At 35.0% G+C, this 24,133-nt stretch overlaps 3 protein-coding genes across 4 annotated transcripts in view; 2 read left to right on the top strand and 1 right to left on the bottom strand.

Annotated features, from left to right (window-relative positions):
- Positions 1-10,287, top strand: part of LOC109051060 (myelin regulatory factor-like) — a 28,607-nt gene extending 18,320 nt beyond the window's left edge. Inside the window, 20 exon segments of the mRNA XM_042715037.1 lie at positions 356-551; positions 635-711; positions 803-913; positions 1,582-1,681; positions 2,070-2,270; positions 2,459-2,567; positions 2,836-2,945; positions 3,026-3,186; positions 3,278-3,350; positions 5,342-5,424; positions 5,508-5,576; positions 5,704-5,787; positions 6,573-6,649; positions 6,744-6,857; positions 7,616-7,843; positions 8,606-8,699; positions 8,781-8,843; positions 9,509-9,614; positions 9,721-9,795; positions 10,045-10,287. Of these exon segments, the coding sequence (XP_042570971.1) occupies positions 356-551; positions 635-711; positions 803-913; positions 1,582-1,681; positions 2,070-2,270; positions 2,459-2,567; positions 2,836-2,945; positions 3,026-3,186; positions 3,278-3,350; positions 5,342-5,424; positions 5,508-5,576; positions 5,704-5,787; positions 6,573-6,649; positions 6,744-6,857; positions 7,616-7,843; positions 8,606-8,699; positions 8,781-8,843; positions 9,509-9,614; positions 9,721-9,795; positions 10,045-10,128 (2,215 nt within the window). The 3' untranslated portion in view covers positions 10,129-10,287.
- Positions 10,288-13,126: 2,839 nt separating this feature from the next.
- LOC109051058 (transmembrane protein 258-like) lies at positions 13,127-15,552 on the top strand. The gene is made up of 4 exons (XM_019068586.2): positions 13,127-13,259; positions 13,750-13,859; positions 13,945-14,073; positions 15,387-15,552. The coding sequence occupies exons 1-3, from the start codon at positions 13,257-13,259 to the stop codon at positions 14,069-14,071; spliced, it is 240 nt and encodes a 79-aa protein (XP_018924131.1). The 5' UTR covers positions 13,127-13,256; the 3' UTR covers positions 14,072-14,073; positions 15,387-15,552.
- A 1,778-nt stretch (positions 15,553-17,330) lies between these two features.
- On the bottom strand, positions 17,331-23,768 carry LOC109051054 (transmembrane protein 138). 2 transcript variants are annotated; one of them, XM_042715035.1, is made up of 6 exons: positions 23,591-23,768; positions 23,188-23,376; positions 19,637-20,045; positions 19,221-19,392; positions 17,945-18,020; positions 17,331-17,693 (listed from the first exon to the last, which is right to left on the bottom strand). In XM_042715035.1, the coding sequence occupies exons 3-6, from the start codon at positions 19,762-19,764 to the stop codon at positions 17,581-17,583; spliced, it is 489 nt and encodes a 162-aa protein (XP_042570969.1). In that variant the 5' UTR covers positions 19,765-20,045; positions 23,188-23,376; positions 23,591-23,768; the 3' UTR covers positions 17,331-17,580. The 2 variants fall into 2 exon arrangements, with proteins under 2 accessions (XP_042570969.1, XP_042570968.1); XM_042715034.1 differs by lacking the exon at positions 23,188-23,376.
- Positions 23,769-24,133: the final 365 nt, after the last annotated feature.

The following is a 24,133-nucleotide window of genomic DNA, read 5'->3' as shown; positions in this document are numbered from 1 at the left end:
ACAATTTTGTAGTAAATTGAGTTAATTTAATCACATACATTGATTTAATTCTAAAAATAAACTAGATAATTAATCATTATTAGTTATAATAATTATTATATAATTTAATATATAACATATAATACTTTTAAAAAAAGACAATAAGAAATATATATATAGATTTATACAGTAACTTACAAAAAATCCTAAAAATAATCTAAAAAATCACCTAAATAATATAAATTTACTTTAAAAAAAATCATAATTTACTTTAATTTAGGTATTTTTCCCTAGAATCCTCTTATAATTTCAACAAAGACAACAAACCACCCTCCCTCATTCATGCAGTTTCTCTTTCCTCCTCCCCACTCCCAAGCCCAATACATACATAGAATGCAGATAAAGATAATGGTAACAACTTCTCCTTGGCTGATGATGCATTTGTGTGTCAGAAGAAGAACCACTTCCAAGTGACCGTGTACATCGGGATGCCAGGAGATCCCAAATATGTCAAGACCAGTGAGGGGCTACAGCCCATTGAATGCTTTTACCTGAAACTCAATGGGGTCAAGGTGAGCCAAACAACCAGAAAACATTTCACTACTGTCTATGAACTCTTGCCTGTTCTAGCATGTTTTATCTGTGTGTCTTCCAGTTGGAAGCGATGAATCAGTCCATTAATGTGGAACAGTCACAGTCTGACCGGAGCAAAAGACCCTTTAAACCAGTGTTGTAAGTTTTACACCATATTTACTACATTTATGTGTTAAGAGTGTGGATTTGAGGTGGCCTGTGACATAAATGTTAACTATTTGTTTTATAGAGTGACATTGCCACCAGAGCAGGTGACCAAAGTAACGGTGGGACGTCTCCATTTCAGTGAGACCACAGCTAATAACATGAGAAAGAAAGGCAAGCCGAATCCCGACCAGAGGTATGAAATATAACCATGACAAAGTAATCCTAACTAGGCTTATTTACAACTTTTTTACTGCCCCCTCAGGCCATCCAAGATGTAAATGAGTTTGGAGATTTTGAAAAATTTAAGAAGTAAATGGGTGCCGTCAGAATGAGAGTCCAAACAGTTGATAAAAACATCACAATAATCCACAAGTAATCCACACCACTCCAGTCCATCAATTAACGACTTGTGAAGTGAAATCCATATCATCCTCTATCCATATTATTGCTTTCTCCAGTGAAAAAATCATATAAACATAAACACAACAAAAAAAAGCACACATCAAAAAAAATTCAAAAACAAAAATAAACAAAAAAGACATCTAAACAAATATGTCAGTGTATTTTGATGTTAAAACATCTTAATGATGGATTTGTTTCTTACAAACACACAGCTACTTGCTTCACAAGATGTTAACTAATGGACTGGAGTGGTGTGGATTATTGTGATGTTTTTATCAGCTGTTTGGACTCTCATTCTGACGGCACCCATTCACTGCAGAGGATCCACTGGGGAGCAATTGATGCAATGCTACGTTTCTCCAAATATTGTCAATACTAATATTCCACAAGATCAGAATAGCACAGAATATTCCTCTAATCCTCTTATGATTTTTCATTTAAAATTTGTATTTTGTGTAGGTACTTCATGCTGGTAGTTGCTCTTCAAGCTCATTGTCACAGTCAGAGCTTCACAGTGGCGGCTCAAGTCTCCGAGAGGATCATCGTCAGGGTAACCGCTGTCAGTCTGGTCGTATCTATCTGATCGACCTCCTCCAATCACAACCTGTTTCTGTGTGTCAGTGATCCACCTCTGACCAATCACTATTACTGTTACAGTCTAATGATTATGCTGCTGAATTTGTTTGCATTTATTTTTGATTTCTTTGCTTAGTATTAGTTATTGCAATGCCATTTTTGACTTTTTATTCTTACTGAGAAATAAAAATTCTGAAAATATCATAAACCTAATTATGTGTAAAATATGTATTTGAAGTTTTATATGTAAATCTATTTAAAAGTCAATTGAATTTGCAGTAACACCTTCCTTTCTCAGCCAGTTACTTAAATTGTTGTTCTGTTACTTAGTGCTTTCTTTCTTTATCTTTCTTTCTTTCTCTGTCTCTCAGGCGTCTAACCCGGGTCAATTTGAGAGTGACAGTGAAGTGTTGTGGCAGAGAGGGCAGATGCAGGACTCGGTGTACCATCACGGCCGGGTGGGCATCAATACGGACCGGCCGGATGAGGCTCTGGTTGTCCACGGCAATGTGAAGGTCATGGGTTCCCTTGTGCACCCTTCTGATATTAGAGCCAAGGAGAATGTAAAGGAGGTACATTTTTATATCTCTCCTAAAACATGCTAAAGGTCTTACCGTTTTGACAATTAAGAACATTTAACAACCATACAAACATTTTTAATGGCCCCGGAACTATTTCCATCATTGTAATAATTTAGCTGTCTTCATTTATTTATTTACAGTCCACAGGTATCTCTGATACTTTTTCTCTCTTTCTCCAGGTGGACACCACTGATAACCTGAGGCGGATTTCCCAAATGAGGCTGGTGCATTATCAGTATAAGCCTGAGTTTGCAGCCACAGTGGGCATTGATGCCACTTCTGAGACTGGTACTGTCCACACAGATCAATCCCAGTGGAAATTCCCAACTGGGGTCATATTTCACCCCTAAATTAAAAGAAACAAATTGATCAAATTGATTAAAATAATTCCTTATTTTCTCCTTTTGAATATGGGGTGAAATGTGACCCGTACAGATTTTTTCATTAAGGATCATTCCATTACAGTCACTATTTAGTAGTTAGGACTGTAAAACTAGCGCTTAACAGAAACTTAGTGTGTCCAGTTAACAGGTTGTGTGTGTGTGTGTGTTATCAGGGGTCATCGCTCAGGAGGTCCAGCAGATTCTGCCGGAGGCTGTGAAGGAGGGAGGAGACGTGGTGTGTGCTAACGGAGAGACCATCCCTAATCTGCTGATGGTCAATAAAGTATGAGCACACAAACACATTCTTACAGATGCCCACACAGTCTCTCTGCCTCTCTCTCATGTGTGTGTTTGATTTTGTAGGAGCGGATCTTTATGGAGAACGTGGGAGCAGTGAAGGAACTCTGCAAACTCACTGATAATCTGGAGACTCGCATTGACGAACTTGAACGCTGGAGCCGAAAGCTCGCCAAGCTGCGCCGACTAGACAGCATGAAGAGCACTGTCAGCGGGGGCACCGTCAGGTGTGTGTTTATGAAGCTCTGCATTCACACGTGCATCAGTTTGAGAACATTCCAAGTGAGGATGTCTGAAGAAATATGCTCTTTTTTTTAGCCAATCAGGAAGCTATTTTAGCAGAACAGGAAGTGGACCACTCAAGAAAAAAACAGCTAAGCCAGGAAGCAAGGTATGATTTAAAACAGACTTCCGCTTTAAAAAAATATTCATATGTTAAAAACAATAATGGAATGGAATGAGATGTGATGTTAGAGTCTCACTGCAGGTGAAAAAACAACATCGGTGTTGAGATTGTTGGTTTTCAAAAAAACAGTTAATAACATTATACTTCAATGAATAATAGGATGTTTATTGTGTGACTAAATTCCACAAATGTGATGCAATATAATCATAATGGATATGAAAGAATCATATGGAATGCAATTGAATCATGTAAGATGAGATAGAATCCTATGGAATGGAGTAGAATCATATTGGATAGGATATAAATCATAGGTAATGGAGTAGAATCATATTGGATGGGATAGAATTTCATGGAATAGAATAGAATCATATAGGATATAAATCATGGTGAATGGAGTAGAATCATATTGAATGGGATAGAATCCTATGGAATGAAGTAAAATCATATTGGGTGGGATAGAATCTCATAGAATAGAATCATATAGGATAGGATATAAATCATAGGTAATGGAGTAGAATCACACTGAATGGGATAGAATCCTATGGAATGGAGTAGAATCATACTGAATGGGATAGAATCCTATGGAATGGAGTAGAATCATATTGGATGGGATAGAATCTCATAGAATAGAATCATATAGGATAGGATATAAAATCATAGGTAATGGAGTAGAATCACACTGAATAGGATAGAATCCTATGGAATGGAGTAGAATCATATTGAATGGAATAGAATCCTATTGAATGGAGTAGAATCATACTGAATGGGATAGAATCCTATGGAATGGAGTAGAATCATATTGAATGGGATAGAATTCTATGGAATGGAGTAGAATCATATTGGATGGGATAGAATCTCATAGAATGGAATCATATAGGATAGGATATAAATCATAGGTAATGGAGTAGAATCATACTGAATGGGATAGAATCATATGGAATGGAGTAGTAGAATCATACTGAATGGGATAGAATCCTATGGAATGGAGTAGAATCATATTGGATGGGATAGAATCTCATAGAATAGAATCATATAGGATAGGATATAAATCATAGGTAATGGAGTAAAATCACACTGAATAGGATAGAATCCTATGGAATGGAGTAGAATCATATTGAATGGAATAGAATCCTATTGAATGGAGTAGAATCATACTGAATGGGATAGAATCCTATGGAATGGAGTAGAATCATATTGAATGGGATAGAATTCTATGGAATGGAGTAGAATCATATTGGATAGGATATAAATCACAGGTAATGGTGTAGAATCATATTGGATAGGATATAAATCACAGGTAATGGTGTAGAATCATATTGGATAGGATATAAATCACAGGTAATGGTGTAGAATCATACTGAATGGGATAGAATTCTATGGAATGGAGTAGAATCATATTGAATGGGATAGAATCCTATGGAATGGAGAAGAATCATATTCAATGGGATAGAATTCTATGGAATGGAGTAGAATAATATCGAATGGGATAGAATTCTATGGAATGGAGTAGGATCATACTGAATGGGATAGAATCCTATAGAATGGAGTAGAATCATACTGAATGGGATAGAATCCTATGGAATGGAGTAGAATCATATTAGTTGGTATATAATCAAATAGAATGGAATAGAATCATATTGAATGGGATAGAATCCTATGGAATGGAGTAGAATCACATTGGATGGGATAGAATTTCATGGACTAGAATAGAATCATATAGGATAGGATATAAATTATTGGGAATGGAGTAGAATCATATTGGATGGGATAGAATTTCATGGAATAGAATCGAATCATATAGGATCAAATAGAATCATATGGATTGGGATAGATTAATAGAATAGGATATGATTCAAACATAAAGAATAGGACTGCACAGAATCATTGGTATATGATGTAATAGAATAGAATAATTTAGACTGGGATGGAATAGAATTGGATGGGATGGGATGAGATTATTGTTGTTGTTTTTGCAGCGGTCTGACCCAGAGCAGAGCTGCCTGAGTCACAGATTCATGCAGGGCACCATCCTGGCGCTGGTCATCATAATGGCCTTCAGGTGAGGGAGGGAATCATTCACCCCAAACATTAAAATGAATATTCTGAGTCTCTGTTTCATGCTCATTATCATCTGTTCTGTAGTGTCATCTCCATGTCCATCCTCTATGTGCTCAATCTTCAACGCCGTGGAAGCATAAGTGATGTTGAGGGGTATGTACATGTTCACACACACACACACACGTAAACATCACCACGTCATGCTCGGAGGTCTTTCTCTTTATTTCTGTACGCTCCCGTTTGATCTCCTGCTGCTCATTTCTCTCAGTGTCGTTTGTAGCTCTGCATCCCGCTGCCTTCTCTTCGTCTCTTGGACGCCCTTCCTCACTGCAACCGTCACATTCTGTCCATCCTTCTGTCTGTGGTATGCTGTCCACTTCCTTTCTCTCTGTTTCTCTATCACTTCATCTTCCCATACAGCACTGAAAGATTTCCAGTCCTACATTTCCAAAAAAAAAAACTTTTTAGGAAAATTGTATTACTTTTTGAGATGACATCTCTTATGTTCACCAAGGTTGCATTAGTTTGATCAGAATAGAGTAAAAACTGTAATATTCTGAAATATTATTACAATTTAAAGGAGCTGTTTTCTATTTGAATATATTTAAAAATGTAATGTATCCCTGCGATCAAAGCTGAATTTTCAGCATAATTAATCCAATCTTTAGTGTCACATGATCCTTCAGAAATCATTCTAATATGCTGATTTACTGCTGAAGGAATGTTTATTATTATTATCAATGTTGAAAACAGTATATTTTGGAAACCGTGACATTTTTTTTTAGGATCCTCTGATGAAAGAAAGTTCAAAAGAACAGCATTTATTTTATTTATAACAGCATTTTTAATCTTTGTAACATTTATTTTAAAAAAAAATGTTTAATGGCTGCAAACTTTTGAAAAGCAGTGTTGCTTGGAAGATGTTCAAAAGTATTCTTTAGGAGACAAACAAGGATTGATAAGAAATGTTTGGGTTCATATTGAGATCTCTGACTGGTATCTTGGCAAATCTAAGCAAAAATTGAGCCATTAATTGTCAGCTTAATCTCATTCTGGAAGAAACAACTGAGATAATTAAGAGACTTTATTTGAATTTTTTTTTTTTTTTTTTTTTTTCTGATATGATTATTTTTCTCTTTGTCTCGGCAGGTCTCGTTCTGCTGTGGGTCCAGCTCATCAGGCTTCTTTCTCCTCTGTCAAAGTGACCACATCCACTCTCTCCCCAGGTGCCAGAAAACACACTTAAACAATGCACATTGTATTTTTCCAAAATGCGTATTCTGATTATTAGTTTGATAGACATTCATTATCTGTTTACAGACTCCACCTCGCCATCGTTGTCCAGTCATCCGCCCTGCTGTCCTTCAACACCTGCCACAACCAACCAATCAGCCACTATCAGTCTGTTGCCAGGCAACAACCAATCCACTCCTGGTATGACAACAATGTCACCAGACAAATGACAACTTTTGGCAAACTGAAAGTTTGTGAATTGATAGCCATCAGAGCAGTTTCAAACAAATGACTTGGTAACACTTTATTTGAAGCTTTTATATGTAATGCATTAAAGAAGTATTTTAATGCATTATTATGCCTTGTAATACACCTTATAATGCACTGTATGATCTCAACAATAATTGTTATACATTATAATATTTATCTATTAATTGCTACACCTTTAGAAAGTATTATTCATTAAATCACATGACAAACAGCCAATTTCGATGTAACAATAAATCTGCAAAAATTATAATGCATATAATAACTTGTTATTATTATTTCTAAAAATATACAATGCATTTTCATGCACATTATGAATACTTTTATAATGCATTCAAGTAAAGTGTTATCAATGCCCCCTTAAATGTTAACGTGAAATTAAAATGTATCTACTTTTTAATACATGTCTTACTCTACATTTTTGTCTGGTCAAAAAGACTCAGAAAAATGCATCACATTATGGAAGTAAAATGAGTTGCGAATTCTATTCAGGCTGAATCAATAAATCAGTTTGATGAATGATTGAATTAATGAATCAGTGAACTGACACATCAATGATATCTTGTCATATTATCTTATCAAAGCTTCTCTGTGCTGCTTTTTTTGTTGGATTGAATAGAAAAAGGACTCATTCAGACCTTCTTTTCATATACAGTATCGTTTCTCTCTCACTGTATCTCACTCTCTCTCAGACTCCAGCACTGGTGTTCCCACCCAGGCCACTATTAACAAGAAGGCAAAGTCTCGGCCGCTGGACAAAGACAGCCGGAACAAGAACCGTCTGAGTCACACGTCGTCTCCTCTGTTCCTCAGTAAAAGCAAACGGCCGCCTCAGCCTCCAGAGCTGAGCGGAGCAACCAAACGCTTGCCTGGTGGACAACAGCCACCGTCCCGGAGACAGCGCAGTATCAACACACAGGGTAGAGACACGTATAAATAAGTAAAACTATACATTAAATTTAATTTAATTTTTGAAAATAATTTTCAATTATATTTAATTGCTTTTTATAATTAATTATAAAGTTTATATATGTATTTACTCTGCAATGTTTTAAATGGGTGATTTTTTTTTTTTCAGAGTAGCTTTTAAAATCATTTTACTCTTAAAAATAAACATTATGTTTATCATTTTATTTAAATTTTGAAAATATTAATTTACTGTATTTTAAATTGTTTAATTTTTATATTTAATAACATTTATAATACCTGCCTTTGACAATAGTTAATATGTGTATTTTCTCTGCAATATTGGTGATTTTTTTATTTTTAATCAAAGCAGCTGTTAAAATCAATAAGAGAAATACAGTACGAATCTAGCCATTTACATTTATCAACATAACAATGCATGATAATAAATAGCAATATTTACCAACATAGATTTTTTTTTACAAAAACATTTTAATATATGAAACATGCCTCACATAGACCGGATTAAATATGTTTAAGTGATATGAAACAACTCATTGATTCAGTTATCATTTGATTCATTGAAAAGATTCAAAGAAATTAAATTTACTAACTCTAATACTAGAAATTACTTCATTTTTAATCTTAAATTTTCTCAAGAAGAAAACTTATCAAAAAAAAGCTTAATAATATATCACCATAACATTGATTAATATTATATTTCCATCAAAATCAGCACAAATAAACTGAATTTTTGATGTTTGTTTTAAACACAGGCGTAAATCCACCTGCATGCCTACGCAAACTTCACATTCTCGAGATGGATCAGGAGATCAGAACGCTTGATTGTTCCTCGTCTGAGAGCTGCAGGTGTGTGTTCAGATTGTCTGTCTCACTGATATTACACTGATGTTTTCAGGCTTCTGATCTGATGTGTTTTATTCGTTGCAGCTTTACTGTGTTTCTAAATGGAGACAGAAACTCATCTAATACATAAATCACCACACAAATTAAGTAAAAACAAACACACATTTTCTTTCTCTCCACTAAAATAAAAAAAATAAAATAAAGAAATGAGGCCTCACTAAAAGGAAGAGTTCAAAAACCAAACAGCTGATAAAAACATCACATGTAAATGAGTTTGTTTCTACATCAGATTTGGAGAAATGTAACATCACTTGCTCCTCGATGGATCCTCTGCAGTGAATGGGTGCCGTCAGAATGAGAGTCCAAACAGCTGATAAAAACATCACAATAATCCACACCACTCCAGTCCATCAGTTAATGTCTTGTGAAGCAAAAGCTGTTTGTAAGAAACAAATCCATCAAGACATTTTAACTGGCCAAAATACGACTCCATAATAACGCTTCCTCCTCACTTCCACTTCCTAATTCTGACGGCACCCATTCACTGCAGAGGATCCACTGATGAGCAAGTGATGTAATGCTAAATTCTCCAAACCTGTTCTGATGAAGAAACAAACTCCTCTACATCTAAGATGGCCTGAGGGTGATAAAATGTTCATTAAAGTGTTTTGCAGTGTGTCATATTTCAGTATTTTATCAGTGGATGTCCTCAGACACATCACAGATGTCTGGGATAATCCTGAATATCCTCTGAGCCTGGAATCACCCCTGATGCACTTCTGACTCACCTAGATCTCTTGTTGTCCTTTAAGCTCCTCTGAGGAGGTGTGGGTGCGGCAGTGTGGAGCCACCAGGGGGCGACTTTGTCCAAATCAACCAGAAGCTTCTTTCTCACTAGAGCGGAGCACTTATACAGCGGTGAGATTACTGGTCCCTGTTTATTATGGTGTTGCACCTGTAGTAACTGAGATCGTCACTCCTTAAATATGCTTTGGTTTTCACATGCAAACCACTTTTCTAACAGGGGACCAGCCACCTGTGGTCACTTCCTTTCATGCCTTTTCAAGAGGTCACCTACCATTTTCGAGTGTCACATTCAGTGAGTGAACTTCAAACATGATGGTTCATCTCTTACTCTTTCAATGTGTCCTAACCAGACACAACCAGAAATGATTCTTTTAAACTGCTTGATTCACATGAACTGTGCAAAAGAATCAGTTCACAAAAATGAATCAGACTTCCCAGTTTTATCTGAAAAAAAATCTGTGATGCATTTTTATTGTGCACGGTTAAGACTCTGTGTTTCATTGTTGTGGATAAGTTAACCATTCATCCTCTCTGTTCACAGAGTCATGCGGCATGTAGCAATGAAGATGACGACGTGTCCTCGCGGTGTTCTGATTACAGTTTCCTCATTCAAAGCACATGCTAAGCAGCATCAAGATTCATGCTATTCAGCTTCAACTTCTCCTGTGTCCACTCGTATCGCCGCCAGAGATTCACAGACTGTTTTATCTGGGCGAGCAGACAGATCTAATCTGTGTTTGTTCTACGCATATTTGTACAAGATGAAAAGAAAATGAGTGTTTTTTAAAAAAAAATATCACTTAGCCTTAACCTCGATTATATATTACTGCTTATATACACACTTGCACACATACACACAAACATTTATATATTAAATGTCTTTTGATTTGCCAGGATATAATATGAACAGGTACCAGTTAGTGACTGTTGGGTGGAGCTCACGCTCTGCAGTCTTTTCTCTCTGCTTCTCTGTCTTTATATAAAATTGACTGTTACATCATAAATTGCGCTTGCAGTCAACATGAAATCAAAAAGCCAAATTTAACCTCTTAAAACATGTTTTTGTGCATGATTTATCTGTGCACATTATTCCAAAGGCATCAGTGCACATTATTCACATTTCCTTTAAATGCCATTAAATTGGACGTGTTAACATGTCAACATTTTAATGAGTTCACCCAAATTTAAATTTGCTGAAAATGTACTCACCCTGTATCCAAAATACAGATGAGTTTTTTCTTCATCAGAACAGATTTGGAGAAATGTAGCATTGCATCACTTGCTCACCAATGGATCCTCTGCAGTGAATGGGTGCCATCAGAAACAAACACCAAAAAAATCCACTTAAAAACTTTTCACAACAAAACACACCACTCCAGTCCATCAATTAATGTAACAAATACATCCTTTTAATGTCAAACCGTCGCTTCCAGCTAAAATATGAGTCCATAATTCATAATAATGCTTTCTTCAGTTAAAAAGTCATCTCGCCTGAATCAGGAGAGAAATATGCACCTATCAAGTACCGTTTACAATCGAAAACAGTTCTAAACAAATATCTCTGTGGATTTTGATGTGAGACAACAACAGGAGATGGACTTTATGGACTCATATTTTGGCCAGTAGCAATGGTTTAAAGTTAAAACATCTTAATGATAGATTTGTTTCTTACAAACACACAGCTTTTCACTTCACAAGTTGTTAATTGATGTACTGGAGTGGTGTGGTGTGGATTATTATGATGTTTTTATCAGCTGTTTAGACTCTCATTCTGATGGTTATTGCTAAATTTCTCAAATCTGCTTTTTGCTTAGCTAGAAGCATTCATTTGCAATCTTAACGCAAGTCTTTATAATGACCCATCTGCATGCAAGTCTTTATTTTTCTTGCTCACTGACTATTTAAACACTGGAAATGGCTTTAACTGCACCAGCTCATTATTAATGAGACACAAACTGGATTATTTACCTCATTTTTTGTTAAACTTCTCATAACTGCTTGTGAAGGATTTTAGCAGCAAGTCTTTACGTAACACAGCCTCAGTTCTGCTGTCGCATTCACTGGAGAGAAACAGTTAAGATACCGATATAAAGAAAGCAGTTAAGAAAGTAAAGCAGGAGCCATAACAGCAACTACTGGATTTGTCTAAATTAGAGTCACTGGATTTCTTTTAAACTGGATCGACTTCTCACTGGAACCAACAGCAATCGCGGGTCAAACACTGGATCATTAAACTGGATATTAAACACCTGTCAGGAAACACTGCAAATTGAGTTTTTACTACGGTACTTTCTTTATTTTATTCTTTCCTTTTCCTTCTTTTATGATGTATATTCTTTCATTTTTTGAATGCATTGTTCTGAATTTAGTATGCTGCTCTGCATACTACACTTCAAGCCGTAACCAATGATTGTGGATCTCGGTGGTTTCTCAGAGAATTTGTCAGACAATGTCCTAAACCTTCAGTGTTACTAATCAAAACTTAGCAGATTTATTCTAATTCTATTGTCTTTAAACCCCCCATCCCCCCTCCTGTTTTTTTTTGTCAAGAAGAAAATGACCAGATTTGTGTCTTTCATGTAATCCAACACTGTGTACATTTCAACACCATATTGAGAGTGTTTTTGTCTTTGTTCGTCTCTTATCCTTGTACACGTAACATTTTGATGTACTAGATATTGTTTGAATATTTTAAAGCAATAAGGAAAGCCATAATGTAGTCTTTGTACGGCTGGGTGATATGTGATCGTGTTAGTCGAGGTCGGATCATGAAGAGAACCAGGAGCGTTGACTGACAATTTTGTGCACTAAAATTACAATTTCCATAATGCCGTACTAAAGCATGATACTGATTCTGAGTCTAAAACATTTGGGATGATCTTCTGAAATCTAATATATGGATATTTTTTTTTAAATCACATATTCTGTCATGAATAAACCAGCCTCTTGTGGAAGCACTTCCAAACTATGCACTGTAAATATTGTTTTTCTAATGTTTTCTGTAGCATTTAAAACTCTGTAATATATGAAACGTCTTTTAAATGTTCTTGTGAGAATTCAGTTTGGTTTTTTTATTTGTTATAACTCATATATTTCATTATGTACAACAGTATCCTTTATTTCTCTTCTTTTTACTCTTCATTAGATTAGTTTTATAGCATAATTGTTCTACGTTTGTTCTCTTAATCATAACATATTTGATTAAAAACATTACTTTTTTATTTTTTTAAATAACTTGTTTTAAGTGGGGTGAAACATTCCCTGTTTATCACTGACTGGTAAAAAATTACACACACAAACACAAAAATATTTTCTCAGTTGTCTGTCTTATGTTTATCTTCATGGCTTTAAGCCCTGTAAGAACTAAAATATTAAAAACTGTTGATTGTGTTTAAGATGCATTTTCTCATTTCCATTGCTTTATCTGAGCTTTCTGAAAGCCTCTGTTGTATATTGAGACATAATCTTTATTTTTAGTTCGTCTGCATAATTTGTAAAATGTATGTGTACTGATGTCATAATACAAATGCATGCAAGCATGATGCATAAATGAATAAAAATTCTGGATACTAAATTTAAATTAGTCTTTGTGTGAGAGCCATAATGTAAAGACAAATAGAAAAACATCGCTCTATAGAGCGTTGGGACTTTTATTTTGTATTATGCCGTGAGTCACTCCTCTTCCGGTCACTCTTCACTTACGTGGCTGTTCTCGCACTTCTTTCTGTCGCACAGATTGCTACCTGTCACAAGATGGTAAATAACGCATGCTTTTACAGCAAATTATTATATTTCTTAAACGCCAGAGAGTCCAGAAATAACTCGAAGCTGTAAATAACGCGTGTAGTATTTTCTCTAATCGCTCCTGTCTTGTTAAACTGCAGCAGTTTGGTAGCTTTAGCTGTTAGCTACAGTGAGCTAAAGCCTTTTTTGCATTACAAACACTTATAATATGCATGTTTTTAGACGTAAATATGTATGTATATAAGCTTGATCTGAACATATAATAGATGTTATGCATTGAGAAGTGTTGCACCATTCATTTAATAAGTGTTTCTGTTTATAAATGATGTCTCCTCTAAAGGAAAATCAATTTCAGTTCAGCACTTTTACACAGCTGTTCTGTCCAGCTCTTGATGTCATGGTTATTGTTGTTTTCTAGCTGTTATTTGTTTTTGAGCATAGTGCTGGACATCTCCAGGTGTCTGATGTCCACTGATGTGTAAATGACTGGTTCTCTGTGCAGGAGCTGGAGGCCATGACGAGATACACCAGTCCGGTGAACCCGGCCGTGTTTCCTCACCTCACCGTGGTGCTGATGGCCATCGGCATGTTCTTCACCGCCTGGTTCTTTGTGTATCCTTCACTATCCACAGACCTGCGTCTCTGTCATCAGAAATATGATTGTAAACTCATATTTGCATCCTTGACTCTCTCTCAGATATGAAGTGACGTCCACGAAGTACACGCGAGATCTGTACAAAGAGCTGCTGATTTCTCTGGTGGCTTCGCTCTTCATGGGCTTCGGCGTTCTGTTCCTCTTACTGTGGGTCGGCATTTATGTCTGAAAGTGAGTCTCTAATCATCATCTCTATGAAACAAAAAAATAAAATAAAAAAAAAAAATAAAACTTAATATTTCACCTATAAATAACCCATCTTTGAAAAATTCCAGTATTTTTTTTTTTGTGGCAGAAACAAACAAACAAATGAATTGTGAGACTTAAACAGAATTTTAAGAAAAGCACTCAAAACTACAAGAAAAAATTAGCTGTATTTATTTATTTTAGGATTCCATTATATTACAGTTTTTATTCATTTTTTGAATTTTTTTATTTTTCAGTTTTAGTTAAAGGTTTTTTTTTTTTCGGTTTTGTTTATTTTAGTACATGAAGCATAATGAAAATGAGAAATGTTGCCTTGGAATAAAATAAGTTATGTGTGTGTGTGTGTATATATATATATATATATATATATATATATATATATATATATATATATATATATATTATATTATTATTATTATTATTATTATTATTATTTGAGTTTTTGAGTTAATATTATTTTATTTCAAGTAGCAAAAGTTGTTTTTTTTTAATGGTTTTTAGTTTTAGTTTTAAGACAAAAACTCAAATGTTTTTATTTTTCAGTTTTAGTTAAAGTTGTTATTTTTAAGCTATATGTCTATATAGTATCTTTTTTTTTTTTGTTTATTTAAGTACATGAAGTTAAGCAAAATGAAAAATGAGAAATGTTGCCTTGGAATAAAATAAGTTTATATATATATATATATTTATATATATATGTGTGTGTGTATGTATGTATGTGTGTGTGTGTGTATTATTTAAGTTAATAATATTTTATTTCAAGTAGCAAAAGTTGTTTTTTAATGGTTTTTAGTTTTAAGACAAAAACTCAAAACTACAAGAAAAAAGGTTGTAATTACCTTTATATTTTTTATTTTGTGGTGAAAACAGGCTTCCATACAGTAGTTTTTATTAATAATTTTAATTTTAGGTAAAGTTTTTCTAGTTGTGTTGTTTTGCCATTATTTTTCATTTATATGTAATTTTTATTCATTTGTATTTCCATTTTAGTTTAGTGCATCAGTTTAAAATCCAAAATGAAAATGAGAAATGTTGCTTTGGAATGAGATATGTTCAAGGTTTTTTGTATTATTTTGTTTAATTAAAAAAAAAAAAAAAAAAAAAAACATTTCCCCAAGTAACATATTTCAAGTTTTTTATGGTTTTAGTTTACTATGACAACGCTGGTCTTGATCGGTTTCTATATTATCCTTGAAATGACTGTATTTACAGTCCCTGAATTTTCCAGACTGGACATGAATTATATTTATTCTCTCTGTTGTATTTGTGTTTGTCAGGTTGTGGAATGACATGAACAGGAAAACATTCCAAGATGATCCGAACAGTTTTTCTGGGACGTCAGGCTTCAGCACAGAAGCGCTGGGAGTTTGCACTGGCATGATGGGTGGGATTGTGGGTTAATATTTCACAAATAAAAATAGTTTTTCTTAGAAAAATCAAAAATTATTCTTGGTTTTTATTTGATGTGTCCACTGTTAGAGACGTTTTCATTCTCGAGGATTATTTTCTTTATTTAAATCTCTATATTTAGACATTTTAATGTTTAACCTCATTTGAAGTCACATTGTATAAAAGTATCTGCTAAATAAATAACTGTATGTTCCGTTCACATTCAATTATTCCTTGCTTTTTTAAACCTAAACAATAGAATATTATGTAATTAAAATATTTATATTAATAGTAAGCATAGAAAAATATAATACAATCAATATATTTCAGTCATTATGTCTTGACACAGAATTATCTCAAACAGAGCTTCACCAACAAACAGTGCTTGATTTGATTAAGTTTCTTACAAACACGCAGCTTTTCACTTCTCAAGACATTAACTGATGGACTGGAGTGGTGTGGATTATTGTGATGTTTTTATCAGCTGTTTGGACTCTCATTCTGACGGCACCCATTCACTGCAGAGCATCCATCAGTAAATAAGTGATATAATGCTGAATTTCTCTATGACCTGAGAATAAACAAACACAAAAACATCAATTAGTAAATATTACAATTTTCATTTTTGAGTGAACTATTCCTTTTGTTCTGTTTCCTAATTAACAACAGTATGTCCCTTATGTTCATCCTCACACGATGTGAGTATTTGAAAACATAGCACGCTATTTGTGTCCTGCAGGCTGTTTATGGAGCGTAAAACCCCAATCCAAGCTTAATCCGACTGATCAGAATAGAACGGTCTGTCTGAGATAAAGCCACTACAGCCATGTGCCGTGACGAATGAAAGAAAGAGTTCACACTTAGAGAAATGTAGCATTGCATCACTTGCTCAGCAGTGGATGCTCTGCAGTGAATGGGTGCCGTCAGAATGAGAGTCCAAACAGCTGATAAAAACATCACAATAATCCACACCACTCCAGTCCATCAGTTAATATCATAATGTAAACAATACAATCCATCTTTGGGATGTTTTAACTTTAAACCATTGCTTCTGGCCAAAATATGTGTCCATAATAACGATTCCTCCAGTGATAAAATCCAGCTCTTGTTGTTCTCTCACATCAAAATCCACCCACATATTTGTTTTAAAATGTTTTGGACCGTTTTCTCTTGTAACCAGCGCTCAATATTTCTCTCCTGATTCAGATGAGACGACTTTTTCACTGCAGAAAGTATTATTATGGATAAATTACTATTTTAGCTGAACACGACGGATAAAACGCCTTGATGATGGATTTATTTCTAACAAACATGCACGCTTCACAAGCATCACGGGATTATGTTTTTATCAGCTGTTTGGACTGTTTCCACACAAATTTCTTCAAATGTGTTCTGATGAAGAGACAAACTCAGAGTACATTTTCAAGCATCAGAGACACGAATCAGGCCAATGGAAAATGTTTATTAGCACAACATCAGAAGAGTACGATCTCTCTTACAGCATAACAAGTGCTGTTTACTCACTTTGTGTAGTGTTGGGTGAACAGTGAGGCACTTTGTTGATGCTCCATCGATAATTTACTGAAAATATGCCCAACGTGTGTCAGCTGGAGGATGTTTATGGAAATATTACAAACAAATGTTTAAAAAATGGGCACATTATTTTTAAAAAATACACAATTCCTCAGACCAAATTCCACTTGTCGTTTCAAAGGCAAACTGAAGTGAAGGAAATCTCTCGTAGTTTGACTGTAGGATCAACCGCTGTTCGTTTTAGTACGTTACACAACAACACAACAACACAACCAACAAACAAAAAGAAACTAATCAAAACATTACAACTGCACTAAAGATGTGTTTAGAGACATTCAGACGTCAGGTTTTATTCTTCAGTCATTATGCGATTTCTCCATTTGCCACTGTGCTCCATGGAAGCCCTCTTGGCTCTTTCCTACAATTCGTAAGTTTGTTTAAAGGAGGCGGGGCTCTGAATGAGTCCATCCGTTTAGTTTCTTGAAATGCTTTGGTTGTGTGTTGTATTGCACAACGTTAATGTCCCTCATGCACCATTCCGGGTTGGTTTCACTGTCGCGCTCGAGCGAATGCGTCACGGAGCCACGGGGAATCTTCGTAAAGTCTGGGGTCTCCCAGGTACTCGGTTGTGCGTTTGTAGAAGTAGTAATACAACACAGCAGCTGGGGAGATACAAAACCATTAACAGGCAATGGTTAGCTCTTGTGGAAACAGCAAAACTGCTACATAATAAAGAAAACTGTGGCTCTGGTTTGATCACAGCTCGACAACACCTTCTGTGTCATGAGAGAGAGAGGTTAGGCCCGAATCTCCAAACATGTAGTAAGGGATTGAGAGGTTCTTGACGAGATTGTCAGTGACCCTCACGGGAAATCCAATTGGGGGTTTGGCTAACGTCCCACGGACGGCTTACCCAGTCTCTGGAACACAAAGAGAACCTGCAGACCGTCCGTCCACACGAAACCATTGGACTCCATCCACCTCAGGTTCTGACGGGAGATCAACAGAAAGAAGGAAAGTTAGAATTTTTTTAAAATTACTAATATGGACAGAATTTTGAATGCAATATTAATAATTTTTTAATTGATGTATTTTACAAAAAAAAAAAAAAATTCTGCAAAATGGATAGAAACTGTAGAAATAAACTGAATAAAGGGATATACAAAAAGAAATACAAATAGAATTTTTACTATTTTATTATATATTATACTATAATCATTGTTTAAAATTTCAGAAGGATGGCTTTAAACATGGGCGATGAACAGAATAATAAAAAAGAAATACAATATAAAAACAAAATATTAACAAAATGTATAAAAATTATATATAAATTATTAAATATAAAATAAAATAATATCTTCAAACAAATATCAAAAAGAATTTAAACAAAGCAAAGAAAACAACAAAGGGAACGAAATATAATTATTTTCAAAAATAATTTAAAAAAAAATAAAATATTTATTTTTTGTTTTAATGTTACTTTTAATTTAAATATTATAAATTAATAATTTTCTGCAGAATGGATTTAAGCGTAGTGAGGAATTTACAAAATTTTTACAAATGACAGATGTTTTTAATTTACCATTTTATGTTATTTAAATTTTTAATTGATATATAATAATAATACAAAAATAATTTTCTACAAAATTTCAGAAAAATGGATTTAAACACTTGAAATGACGCAAAATGACAGTATTTTAGTACAAATCTATTTTGGAGACGATATTAATATTTTTTATTATATATTATACTATAATAATTTTTTTTTAAAAAGTGAAACATTAATAATTTTAATTTATTTTAGCTTTATTTTTAATTTAAATATTATACTATAATAATTTTCTGTAAAAGTTCAGCAGAATTGTTTTTTTTTTATTTAAAGTGAAACATTAATAATTTTAATTTATTTTAGCTCTATTTTTAATTTAAATATTATACTATAATAATTTTCTGTAAAAGTTCAGCAGAATTGTTTTTTTTTTTAAGTGAAATATTAATAATTTTAATTTATTTTAGCTCTATTTTTTATTTAAATATTATACAATAATAAATTTCTGCAAAAGTGCAGCAGAATGTAATCAAACAAGGTGAGGGATTAATAGAATTTTACATACGACTTTCCGTGCTCACAGATTCCATGTAGGACCGAGTAATAATGTGTGTGTGTGTGTGTGTGTGTGTGTACACACCATGACCCAGCAGTGAAAGCTGATGCTGAGGGTCAGGTAGAGTGCAGACAGTATCAGCAGCGCTCGGAATCGCTCCAGTAACAGAGACACCAGCCCCACCTGGAACACGTATGTGTTGAACATCATGAGAAGAATGATGATCACGTTAAACAGGATGCCGATGTCCTGGATTCTGCAGAAAGACGACAAATCACCGATATCATATTAGAAAACATTAATGCATCTGCTTTGATTCAAACCAAGGTTTGCATTTAAGCATTTCATCTGGGATGCCTGTTTGTTCAAGAAACATATATATATATTTTCTAAATGGTATAAATGTGTTTATTTTCTAAATATTATCTGCTTTCAGTATTGACCTAATCAGACTGATGCTATGAATAATGTAAGCTGTGGTGAGATCTGTAACTCCTCACATGAAGAGCACGAGCTGTATGACCGGCGCGGCCCGCAGCAGTTCACTGAAGGAGTTGACGAACAGGTCAAAGGTCAGCAGTGCCAGCTGGATCAGCAGCACCAGCGAGTAGTTATTGGTCTGGAGCATATCTGCAGCGATCCGGAATACACTAGAAAACTACACCACAGCAGCCCTCCGCCATATGAAGCTCTTCAGCAGTCGTGTGACGTGAAGATCATCTCGCCGTGATTATATAGTACCTCACTTCCGCCTACTCCATGAAAAACCAAAGGACGGAGAGGACAGTTGCTGGAGTTGTTCCACTGGACGTTTAATCCTGGCGTCAGCCATGCTGGGTACGGTGACGAGTAAATATTAATGTTCCTGAAGGGCTGGAATTCTCATCAGAGCGTGTCGAGATGCTCCTCCTGAATGGATTACAGAGAAGATAAAATCACACCAGAAAGCTTTCTCTATCCTATCTAGTTATCTAGCTAACTAACTCTTTCTGTTGAATATCTATCTATCTGTCTGTCTATCTGCTGAATGTCTATCTATCTATCTATCTATCTATCTGCTGAATGTCTATCTATCTATCTATCTATCTATCTATCTATCTATCTATCTATCTATCTATCTGTCTGTCTGCTGAATGTCTATCTATCTATCTATCTATCTATCTATCTATCTATCTATCTATCTATCTGTCTGCTGAATGTCTATCTATCTATCTATCTATCTATCTATCTATCTATCTATCTGCTGAATGTCTATCTATCTATCTATCTATCTATCTGTCTATCTGCTGAATGTCTATCTATCTGTCTGTCTGCTGAATGTCTATCTATCTATCTGTCTGCTGAATGTCTATCTATCTATCTGCTGAATGTCTATCTATCTGTCTGTCTGCTGAATGTCTATCTATCTGTCTGTCTGCTGAATGTCTATCTATCTATCTGTCTGCTGAATGTCTATCTATCTATCTGCTGAATGTCTATCTATCTATCTATCTGCTGAATGTCTATCTATCTATCTGTCTGTCTGCTGAATGTCTATCTATCTGTCTGTCTGCTGAATGTCTATCTATCTATCTGCTGAATGTCTATCTATCTATCTATCTATCTATCTATCTATCTATCTGTCTATCTGCTGAATGTCTATCTATCTATCTGCTGAATGTCTATCTATCTATCTATCTGCTGAATGTCTATCTATCTATCTATCTGCTGAATGTCTATCTATCTATCTATCTATCTATCTATCTGTCTATCTGCTGAATGTCTATCTATCTATCTGCTGAATGTCTATCTATCTATCTATCTGCTGAATGTCTATCTATCTATCTGCTGAATGTCTATCTATCTATCTATCTATCTATCTGTCTATCTGCTGAATGTCTATCTATCTGTCTGTCTGCTGAATGTCTATCTATCTATCTGCTGAATGTCTATCTATCTATCTGTCTGCTGAATGTCTATCTATCTATCTGCTGAATGTCTATCTATCTATCTGTCTGCTGAATGTCTATCTATCTATCTATCTGCTGAATGTCTATCTATCTATCTGCTGAATGTCTATCTATCTGTCTGTCTGCTGAATGTCTATCTATCTATCTATCTGCTGAATGTCTATCTATCTATCTATCTGCTGAATGTCTATCTATCTGTCTATCTGCTGAATGTCTATCTATCTATCTGCTGAATGTCTATCTATCTATCTGTCTGCTGAATGTCTATCTATCTATCTATCTGCTGAATGTCTATCTATCTATCTGCTGAATGTCTATCTATCTATCTATCTGCTGAATGTCTATCTATCTGTCTGTCTGTCTGCTGAATGTCTATCTATCTGTCGTCTATCTGCTGAATGTCTATCTATCTATCTGTCTGCTGAATGTCTATCTATCTATCTGCTGAATGTCTATCTATCTATAATGTCTATCTATGTCTATCTATCTATCTATCTGCTGAATGTCTATCTATCTATCTGCTGAATGTCTATCTATCTGTCTGTCTGCTTCTATCTATCTATCTATCTGTCTGTCTGTCTATCTAGCTATCTATCTGCTGAATGTCTATCTATCTATCTGTCTATCTGCTGAATGTAATTCCCACCTAACTATCTATCTGCCAAACTTCCACCTATCTATCTGCTGAATGTCTATCTATCTATCTGTCTGCTGAATGTCTATCTATCTATCTATCTGCTGAATGTCTATCTATCTATCTGCTGAATGTCTATCTATCTATCTATCTGCTGAATGTCTATCTATCTGTCTGTCTGCTGAATGTCTATCTATCTGTCGTCTATCTGCTGAATGTCTATCTATCTATCTGTCTGCTGAATGTCTATCTATCTATCTGCTGAATGTCTATCTATCTATCTGTCTGCTGAATGTCTATCTATCTATCTATCTGCTGAATGTCTATCTATCTATCTGCTGAATGTCTATCTATCTGTCTGTCTGCTGAATGTCTATCTATCTATCTGTCTGCTGAATGTCTATCTATCTATCTATCTATCTGCTGAATGTCTATCTATCTATCTATCTGCTGAATGTCTATCTATCTGTCTATCTGCTGAATGTCTATCTATCTATCTGCTGAATGTCTATCTATCTATCTGTCTGCTGAATGTCTATCTATCTATCTATCTGCTGAATGTCTATCTATCAATCTGCTGAATGTCTATCTATCTGTCTGTCTGCTGAATGTCTATCTATCTATCTATCTGCTGAATGTCTATCTATCTATCTGTCTGCTGAATGTCTATCTATCTATCTATCTGCTGAATGTCTATCTATCTATCTGTCTGTCTGCTGAATGTCTATCTATCTGTCTGTCTGCTGAATGTCTATCTATCTATCTATCTGCTGAATGTCTATCTATCTATCTGTCTGCTGAATGTCTATCTATCTGTCTGTCTGCTGAATGTCTATCTATCTATCTGCTGAATGTCTATCTATCTATCTGTCTGTCTGCTGAATGTCTATCTATCTGTCTGTCTGCTGAATGTCTATCTATCTATCTATCTGCTGAATGTCTATCTATCTGTCTATCTGCTGAATGTCTATCTATCTGTCTATCTGCTGAATGTCTATCTATCTGTCTATCTGCTGAATGTCTATCTATCTGTCGTCTATCTGCTGAATGTCTATCTATCTGTCTGTCTGCTGAATGTCTATCTATCTGTCGTCTATCTGCTGAATGTCTATCTATCTGTCTGTCTGCTGAATGTCTATCTGTCTATCTATCTATCTATCTATCTATCTGTCTATCTATCTATCTATCTATCTATCTATCTATCTATCTATCTGTCTGTCTGCTGAATGTCTATCTGTCTATCTATCTATCTATCTATCTATCTGCTGAATGTCTATCAGTCTCGCTGCAGGAGTGTTCTGTCACATTGGCCCGTGAGTCAGAGTCCTTCAGTGTGTTACAGAAGAGCAGCAGGTCACTGAGGGGATTACGGGTTAATTTCACCGAGTGCAGGAGGAGATGAGACTCTCTGGGCATCTCTAATCTCCGTCTGATTCAAAACTCCACACAGCCTAAACAAAGAGCTTACCAGCTTCTCTCAGCACCGCTGACGCGCACTAGGACACATCCACAGTATGCGGCTTCAGTCCTAATCGATGAATTCGGTTGTGTATAATGACAGAAGGCTCGAGGTTAGCTGCTGGTTCACTGAATGAGTTCACTGTGGACTCTGAGATCTCTCTCTCTATCTAAAGTTATCTATCGTGTTGAACGTTTACTGTTTACCAACAACACAGACAGACAGGGAATACAAAAGAGTGCGATTAAACTCTACATCAAGAATATAATACGCATTTCGTCAGTTCTAAGAGCGAAACTACTTTAAACCAGAATCATGAGCTGCTTGTTTACTGTGATCAGGAGATTTAGCCAGCTTAGAATGCTAACTGCTAACTCAACGCACAAAACGTTAGCTTTAAACTTCCACACACCTTTAAACCCGCGCGAGTCGAATCGTATGACGCAAGTCGTCTCCCTTATTTCCATATGAATCGTAAAATCTTCCGTCTGAATGGTAAAATCATCCTGATTTCCTATGATTGTAGCGGAGAGTTTCTGAGCTGATCGCGAGCCACAGCGGAGCACGAGAGCTGTCGCGTCTCCCATGGCAACGGCTCCGAGGTCCGGTTACCGTAACGACTGAAATATAGGTGTAGAATAAAAATTTTAAATTATATATTAAAGTAATAAACATTTCAGTAATATTTTCTAATATAAAATAAATAACGTCAAGTCAAAGTTATATAACCTAACTTTTTTATTATTGTGTATTTAAGTGAATATATTTATAAATGTAACGTTACCAATTCTATTATTAATTCTTTGGAAACATAAAACAGGGTTTATAGTGTAAAGAAAGTTTTTGCTTCTCAAACGCTGTTCTGTTTTGAAAAAGGAGGGGCGTCCAAACAATTTCGAGAAAACGCGAGGGTTATCAAAAAAAACAATTACTGTATTCACACACACATCATTCT

This window comes from Cyprinus carpio, chromosome A25 (assembly GCF_018340385.1).
Source record: "Cyprinus carpio isolate SPL01 chromosome A25, ASM1834038v1, whole genome shotgun sequence".
In the NCBI taxonomy this organism is placed as follows: Eukaryota; Metazoa; Chordata; class Actinopteri; order Cypriniformes; family Cyprinidae; genus Cyprinus; species Cyprinus carpio.
Note: the sequence above shows the minus strand (reverse complement) of the source record. Positions and strands in the feature narration are given on the sequence as shown.